The sequence below is a fragment of the Bos taurus genome, chromosome 14, assembly GCF_002263795.3.
Source record: "Bos taurus isolate L1 Dominette 01449 registration number 42190680 breed Hereford chromosome 14, ARS-UCD2.0, whole genome shotgun sequence".
Classification (NCBI taxonomy): domain Eukaryota; kingdom Metazoa; phylum Chordata; class Mammalia; order Artiodactyla; family Bovidae; genus Bos; species Bos taurus.
Window position 1 is genome coordinate 8,121,648 of NC_037341.1, and position 8,772 is coordinate 8,130,419.

The following is an 8,772-nucleotide window of genomic DNA, read 5'->3' on the forward strand; positions in this document are numbered from 1 at the left end:
GTCAGGACGTGTCAGATCCTCTTGCACGAGCCTCTGTGGAGCGGATGACACTGGGTTCAAGGCAGGAAGGGATTTGCTGAGTGGACATAGCTTGGCAGTCATGGACCAGAATCTAGGTGTGCCTGACCCCGAAGTCCAAAGGCCATAGCCATGGGCTCCCAGAGCCCAAGGGCAGAGCAGGGAGCACAGAGAGGAGATGGGCCAAAGTGTGTGTGTGTGCCTATGTGTGTGTGCACATGTGTATGTGTGTGTGTGTTCATCCACACGTGTATATGTATGTGTGTGTATGTACACCCATGTGTATATATGTATGTGTCTCTGTGTGCATGCATGTGTGCGTATGTATGTGTGTGCACGCACATGTGTATGTGTGTGCATGTATGTGCGTATATGTGTTTGTCTGTGGGTACATGCATGTGTGTGCATGCACATGTGTATATGTATGTGTGTCTTTATGCATGTGTGTGCCTGCATGTGCGTATATGTATGTGCCTGTGGGTGCGTGCATATGTGTATGTGTGTGTGTGCACATGTGTATATGTATGTGTGCACACACGTGTATAAGTGTGTGTGTGTGTGCATGTATGTGTGCATGTGTGTGTCTCTGTGTGCATGCAGCAGTAATCAGGCACAAGTGGCCTCGGGTGGCTCTCTTAGTCTCCCTTTCCAGTGTCCCTCTCTGTTTCTACTGGCAAAGAACAAAGTATTTTCACGTTCATATCTGCTGTTGAGTTTTGCCTGTTTAATAGCTGGGAGTAGCCAGAGAAGGATGGGATGGTTCAGTTTCAGCAGGAACAGATGGGTGCCCAGCCAAGCCTGCTTAGATGTAAATAAGAGTTAATAGTTGCACACTATTTTATGATGGGCTGTTTATCCACACTGCCTGCTCAACACCCTGCTGAGACAGTGCAACTTAAATTGGCTGAAGAGAAGGGGCACCATTATTCTTTCCTCTCCCCCTCCTTTATTCCTTTCTCTATTTGAAATGAGAAGACTCTAACCCTAGCCATAATTAAAGCATTTTTTATTTTATTTTGGTGTGAGATCGTGGTTCCCCAACCAGGGATCAAACTGTGGCTCCTGCAGTGGAAGAGCAGAGTCCTAACCACTGGACCGCCAGGGAAGTCCCATAACACATTTTAAATGTCATGGCAGGAGCTAAACTAGCCCAGCCCCGCAAGAGGGCAGCCCAACAAGAACCAATGGCTCTGTCATCCTGCCTTCTCCTGCCCTTGGAAGTTGGGTGTGTTTACAAAGGGCATTCCCATCCTTCATTCCATTCAATCCCTGCAATAAGCTTTAGAGAGAGGAAGAATGTGCCTTCTACCGCAGCCACAGAAGGGGAATTGAGGCTATCAGGTGGCAGAAATTGCCTATGGGCATGCAGGGGAGCTGAGTTTGGGCTGAGATCTCATTTGCAAGCCCGTCATCTTGTTTTGTCTGCCATGTTGAACACAGATGCCCTTGGCTTTCCGCAGCTCCAGCTTGCACCTCTCGTTCTTATCTTATTGTCCCGTGACTCCTAGAGGGCACTTTTAGCACAGACTCTTCTTTAAATATCATCTGGCTCTTTGAGAACAGTGGCAGGAGTTGGTGGAGGTGGACAAGGCCACTCTGATGATGGCTCACCAGTGAAGTGAAAGGGTGTGAGAATAGACATTACATTTGAGAGTTGGAATTAATTAGCCTTCAGATATGACCTTTACCCAAACATTCACCTCCTGGTTTAGATTAAACTTTGAGAGTAATTGGTCAAACTGGGTATGTATGCAGCATTCCCAGCTCATTTTATTTAAAGTAGCCCAGTTGATAAGAGATGTGTCTGTTCATCCATCTATCCATCCGTCCATCCTCTCATCCTATCCTTCTTTCTTTCCATTTTCCTTTCCTTTCATCCTTGCATCCTTCCTTCTTTAAGACCATCCATCCTTCTTTTATTCATCTATCCATCTTCCTTCCTTCTTTCTATCCACCTTTTTTCATTTTCATCTATCCATGTATCCACCATCCTTTCATCCAGCCAGCCACCAGCCTGCCTGCTACTGGGGTGAGAGTAAGCTGCTACGGGATTTGGAAAACCCTGGGTTAATGTGCAGGCCCACTAATTAACCAGAAGACCTTGGATGGATTGTTTCTCTCTCCAAATCTGTTCAGCTATGAAATGTATATGAAGACGGTACTAACCTCGCAAAGTCATTGTTGGGAGAAGATGAGAGAGTGCTGCAAAGCCCTTAGCACAGTGAGTGGCCGTTACATTCTAGACGCTGAGCTGGACGCATCAATTTATCCAGTGATGTATTCTTCACAGAAATCCTCAGTTGCAGGTGTAGCACTCTGCCCATATTATATAGGTGAGAAAGCTGGCTCAGACCGGTCATGTAACTTGACTAAATTTCTCCAGCTGTGTAGTGAACGTGAACGTTCTTCCTGGTCAAAGCTAAGTTGGTTCTCCATAATCATCCCGTTCTTTGCTTTCCTCTTGTATTTTTGTCCTGTCAACACGTGGTGTTTCTGTCTTTTGCCAAGCTCTTTAATGAAGGGGACCACAGGCCTGGCTCCCAGTGGCCCTGAGTGATCCGGACCTCCGGTGACTGACTGCACTTTCGCTCTTTTCTCTTGCAGCCGGCCAAGCTGGCCGAGGCCTTCAAGTACTTCGTGCAGGGCATGGGATACAGTGAGTATGGCTTTTCCCAGCAGGGGTGGGCCGAGGGGCAGTGGTGGGAACTGGAAACGGATTGGGCCGAGGATTCTGTGTCACCGTGGGCAGCTTTAGCTTTTCGCACGCCAGGCATGTCAGGGAAGAAGTACTTAGGTGTGTGGAGGGTGGGCCGCAGTACAGAGCTTCCAGTGTCTCCTCATACCCTAGTGGCTCATTCTCCCCCCGTTGTTGAACAGAAGCTGTTTCACACCAGGGAATGTTTTAAGGTGTGGGTGAAGACTAGCCCTCTGAGAACCAAGAAGACAACAGCCCATGAAACCATGAAAATCTTTTTTAATTTTGATTACATGTTTCACTAAGAGACTTGTCGTGAGGATGGTAATGCTGGTCATGGTGGTGGTGGTGCTGGTGACGTGAGGATGGATGGTGGCGATGGTAACGGTGGTGGTGGTGGTGTTGGGAGTGACGGTGGTGGTGGTGCTGGTGACGTGAGGATGGATGAAAGTGAAGTCGCTCAGTCGTGTCTGACTCTTTGTGACCCCATGGACTGTACCCTAACAGGCTCCTCTGTCCATGGGATTTTCCAGGCAATAGTACTAGAGTGGATTGCCATTCCCTTCTCCAGGGGATCTTCCCAACCCAGGGCTCGAACCCAGGTCTCCCGCATTGTAGACAGACTCTTTACCAGCTGAGCCACAAGGGAAGCCTGAGGATGGATGGTGGCAATAATAATGATGGTGGTGGTGGTGATGGTGCTGGAAGCGATGAGGATGGTGGTGGCGTGAGGATGGTGCTGGGTGAGATAGTGGTGGTGGTGGTGATGGTGGTGGTGGTGATGAAAAATCATTAAGTCCTTTTTTTTTTCTCATTTAATGATCACAATAATCCTAGGAGATACTCTTATCCTCATTTTACAAATGATGAAACTGAGGCTTTGAGAAATTAAGCAAGAAGCAGATTGGGGATCTGTGAAAGTTCTTCGAAAACTGCAAATCTCCGAGCAAATGGGTGATAAAGTCACTTATATTCAAGGCAGAGCATGTCTGCTAAATCGTTAGATTTGAGAATTGAAGGATAAATAGCAGCACAACTAAAGAACCTGCAGCCTCTTTGCAGTATGGCTCCAGTTTGCTCACAGACACACACAGCCCCTTTTCAGCAACACAGTACCGAGGCCGGGACAGCCAGCCCTAAGTCCAGCCACACTCCGGGCAGCAGCCAGCGTCGGCAGATGTTGGCATGTCAGCCACGGCTTCAGCCCTCATGTGGCTGGTTTTGCTCTCTCTCGCTCTGCTGCCTGGATTTCTAATTCGAGTGCCCATCTTAATTAAGAAGTCTGAATGTCTAGTCACTTCCTTTTTTTTTTTCTTTATTTTCCTGAGGCTTAAACTGTTTGCTCATTTAAAATAGTAATGTTATGTTTGGTCTACTGACCGCAGTCTTCAGATTGGCCTCAGCCACATTTAGTTTCTAGCACAGCTGAGAGCAGCAAGCCTGATTTTCATGCTCCATGCAGGACCGTGTCCCAAAGAACCCTCTTCCAACAGAAAACATCTGTCTGTGGGTCTCTGCCCCTCTGGGAAAGTGTGCAGCAAAGGCAGTAACTTGAGAAGGGCTTTGTTTACCTTGCAGGCCTGAATTGTAACTGTTCGTCTTGAACCTGCCATGGGTTTGGATTTCTGCTTTGAAAGTGCATTCTGGAGAGAAAGGAAGTGGGAGGCCGGCCTTGTTTGCCCCCACCCACTATGTTGGCTTCTATTTCCAGAAAGCAGCCTGCAGATCATAGGGAAAGACAACAGAAAGAGCTAGAGGCATCCTCCAAAGATGAGGAAAGGAATCCTTTATTTCCCGAGTGCCTGCTCACAGCCGTGGGCCACTGTGACAAGCCCTTAGCATCCATGACTCCATGCTAGGGTTACCAGAGCCCTGCAGGGTCAGTAAGACTGCACATGTGGGATCAAGGAACAGGGGGGCTCAGAGAAAGTATGTGAGCAACAGGTGTGGGATTGACCTGATTTTTTCCTGGATTCAGGAGCTAGCTCTTTAAGAAGAAGATTCAGTATGCAAGGATGAATTCTGTTTGTCAGTATCTGTGGTGGAAAGCCAACACATATGCCCACTGAGCCAATAACATAACCCCTCCATGCATTTGTACTTATCACTGCCTCAGTGTGTGGCGTCTTTTATTCAATGTGATCTTGACAAAGAGGCTTCAATCGGCTGATGGAGTAGCTTCCTAGGGTGGCCATAACAAATCTCCACACACTGCATGGCTTAAAACAACGAAATTTATTCTCTCACAGTACTACAGTTTTAGAGGCTACAAGTCCAAAACCGAGATGTAGGCAGGGTCACGCTCCCTGTATGGATTCTCAGAAGAATCCTTCTTTCCCTCGTTCCAGCTTCTGGTGCTTGCCAGCAGCCCTTGGCTTGTGGCTGCATCACTCTGACCTCTGCCCTGTCTTTACACGGCTGCTCCCTGAGTGTGCATCTGTCTCCTTTTAGGAGGAAACCAGCCATTGCATTAGCGCTCACTCTAACCAAGGATGAACTCATCTAGATAGATCTGTGAAGACCCTATTTCCAAATAAGGTTATAGTCAGAGATTCTGGTGCTCGTGAACTTGGGAGGGTGCTCTTCAACCCAGTACAGGTGGAGTTTTTCATCCCACCGTCTCAGCCACCTGCCATGTTTAAGGGCATTTTAAGTCCTTCGGAATGGATGGTGCCATCAAGAGTTCCTGGGAGCTCACAGCTGACCACTCTGTGTGGCCTCGGTTTCCAGCCTGTGGCATGCAGGGATTAGCCCGGCCGACTATGAACATCCTCCTGACTCTAGAAACTGTTGACATCACAGGGTGGTGGGCATGCACTCGGGCACTGATAGCCAGGGGACCATGGTAGTATTCTGATTTTACACGTGGGGCCGGGGTTTCAGAGAGGGATGCTCCTCGAGTCCCACAGCTGGTAAGCGAGTCTCAGACAGCTGCGATCGAGACTCAGCTGGTGGGTTCATGCCAGGGTGGGACCCATCAGTCCTCACCCAGCCTGAGCCTGGCTCTTCACCTCTTCGAGTGGGCACAGAAATGACGGGGAGCCCAGTGTCTGGATGGCCTTGAAGACGAACAGGAGCAAAGGTTCCATGGGCAGGCAGGGCACACGGCAGGCGGCGTTGCCAAGGTGCGAGTGTCTCCAGCCTTTGCCCACTCCCTCACCGGCTCTCTCCTCTCTCTCCAGTGCCCTCCGCCAGCATGACCCGCTTGATGAGGTCTCGCACAGCGTCAGGCTCCAGCGTCACGTCCCTGGAGGGTGCCCGCAGCCGCTCGCATACCAGCGAGGGCACTCGCAGCCGCTCGCACACCAGCGAGGGCACGCGGCTGGACATCATCCCCAACTCCGGCGGCCCCGGGAGCAGCGCTGGGCCCAACTCCACGGAGGTGTCCTGCTAGGCGGCCTCGGGGCCGGCCGGCCTCCCCTGGACTCTGGGACCGATCGCTGTAGCTGCCCCTCCTCCGGCCCCCCTCCCCACCCCTGCCTGCCAACCGCACGTTAACTCGTAACTCGGTATTAATCCAAAGCTTATTTGTACAAGTGAGCTCTGGTGACGACACGGTGAGATTGGGTGTTTGTGGGGTCGCCCTTTCTGGTGAGGGTAGGGTGGGGTGGACCAGAGGGAAAGGTGCACCTCAGTGCCCCCTCCTCCCCCCGAACGAGGGGCTGGGAGGCCACCTTCCTACCCTCCTTTGGAGACGCCAAACTGCCAGAAACCAGCACAGAGTAAACACTCGATCTATCCAAGGCTAGCCTGGCCGGAGCATCCTGGCGCAAAGGGACACCTTGTTGGAAGCCCGGCCCGCCTACTTCCTGTTTCCTCTCCAACTAAAGAAAAAACAGACCCAGATTCTGGAAACCAAGCCCTTTCTGACTGGGGAGGGGGAGAGCAGGGAGTGGTGGGGAGCTATTTAAAAAAAAAAAAGCCAAACGGGAAGCAGGGAGAGAGGTGGAATTGACGTGGAGGCTCCGAAGTATTTGGAAAAAGCAAATCTCCATAGTTAACTTGAAGTAATAGGTTTTTTTTTTAAACGTTTGTGCATATATACACTTTTTATGATTGACGCCCAGAAGCCTGTTTTCCTGGCATTTTTTAACGGACAAGAGTAAGGGACAAAATCTTCCAGTTTTTCAAAGAAACGGTCTTGGCAGGCATTTGGTATTTGTGTGTTTAAAGCTTTGAATCAGCTGCCTGCCTCCCCCTCCATCGCCCCTACATCCCACCCCTAATACATGAACGAGTGGTTATTTCATTCATGGGGAAGAGTGTGTAGATTTGTAGTTGTTTTCTCTGAAATGGAGAGAAAGATTGCAAACAGCTGGGGCTGGCTGTGCTGTGTCTCCAGGCAGCAGCACTGGGGCAGGGGCGTTGGGGTGGGGTGGTATTTTTGGTGATTAGACGTAAGGAATTCCTTGTGGTTGTGATGGAATCCAGTGCAGTTGTGATTTCAGTCGATCCCATCTGGTTCCCAGGAATCGTGTGTGATAAATCCTGCTTCCAATCTTTGACAATGTGGGGGTGAATCTGAACTTGACTGCCAAAGGTTTCTGACCTGGTGACCTTCCAGAATCTTCAGCTAGGGGGTGGGATTCACATGGGGAGTGGTGGCCCAGAAGATGTACAGAGTCTGAAACATGTATTCCATGGGATTTCCTTCTCTCTCCTGCCTTCCCCTCTTCGCTGCCCCTCTAACTTCTCCCTGAGCAGGGTGGCACCACTGACATTTCTGGGCAATGTCAACATAGCTGTTGAGTTCCTGTACTACTTACTGCCTTTCAATCTCATTTTGGCTAACCATGGATCTTCGTATAGCAAGTTTTGATCAGAATGAATGGAAGAACGTGCATCAACCACCGGGGCCTAGTGGTTACTGGGAGGAAGTAGTCAAGCCTTCTAGCTAGCTTGGGGGATTATGACTCAGTTTACCTGTCACCTACCACCTGGGAGGCAGAAATGGCTGAATCAGAACAAGAAGCTGTTATGTACAAGTCTTTCCAGAAGAGTTTCTTAATGAGATATTTGTATTTATTTCCAGACCAATAAATTTGTAACTTTGCAGTGGCTTGTGTCTTTTCCCCCCACCTGAGAGATCATGCATTGAGATGGGTCTTTCCTTACCTGGGGCTTCCTGCCCACATGCCTCTCACCTTTGGAATTCTTCAGAGCATCACTGTCCAATAAAAATACAATGCGAACCACTGATGTAACTTCGAATCTTCAAGTAGTCACATTAAAAAAGGTAGAAAGAGACAAGTGAAATGAATTTTAATAATACATGAAAGCCAGCATATCCAAAATATTAACATTTTAACATAGAATCAATATAACAGTTATCGAGGTGCCTTGCATTCTTTTCTTCCTACTGAGAAATCCAGGGTGTATTTTCACATCACATTCATTCATGTCTGTGCTCAGTTGTGTTCAAGTCTTTGAGACCCCATGGACTGTAGCCCACCAGGCTCCTCTGTCCATGGGATTTCCCAGGCAATACTGGAGTGGGTTGCTATTTCCTCTTCCAGGGGATTTTCCCCACCCAGGGATCAAACCCACGTCTCCTGCAGCTTCTGCTTTGTATCGCTGAGCCCCTGGGAAACTCATTTTACATCACAGTACATCTCAATTCAGACCAGCCCCATTTCAGGCACTTTAGTGGCCAGATAACACAGTGACAAAGGAATCAAGCTTTTCAACCTATAATTAAGAAGGAAACTTTTTTTTTTTTAATAGGAAAGTGTGTGAAAAGACCACCCAGTGATAAGCCTGTAATGCTTCTTGCACTTGTATTTAAAAATGTTAACAGGTTTCACTACAATCTTCTATTTTTATTTAAGATTAGTTTAAAATTTATACCACAAAGGATTTCCCTGGTGGTCCAGTGGTCAATGCTCTGCACTTTCCAAAGCAGGGGGCATGAGTTCAATCCCTGATCAGGGAACTAAGATCCCACAAGCTGTGCAGTGTGGCCAGAAAGTAAAAAGTTTTAAACAATTAGCAAACAGTTGCAAAGATAGTACAGAGTTTCCATATATTCCACCCCTAGGTCCCCCTATTATTAACATCAC

The 8,772-nt window shown here is 48.6% G+C and overlaps 1 protein-coding gene across 2 annotated transcripts in view; it reads left to right on the forward strand.

Moving 5' to 3' along the window:
* The window catches only part of NDRG1 (N-myc downstream regulated 1), a 56,358-nt gene extending 48,398 nt beyond the window's left edge, over window positions 1-7,960 (forward strand). The window contains 2 exon segments of one of the 2 annotated variants that reach the window (NM_001035009.3): window positions 2,623-2,674; window positions 5,896-7,960. In NM_001035009.3, the coding sequence (NP_001030181.2) occupies window positions 2,623-2,674; window positions 5,896-6,107 (264 nt within the window). In that variant the 3' untranslated portion in view covers window positions 6,108-7,960. 2 annotated transcript variants of the gene reach the window in all.
* Window positions 7,961-8,772: the final 812 nt, after the last annotated feature.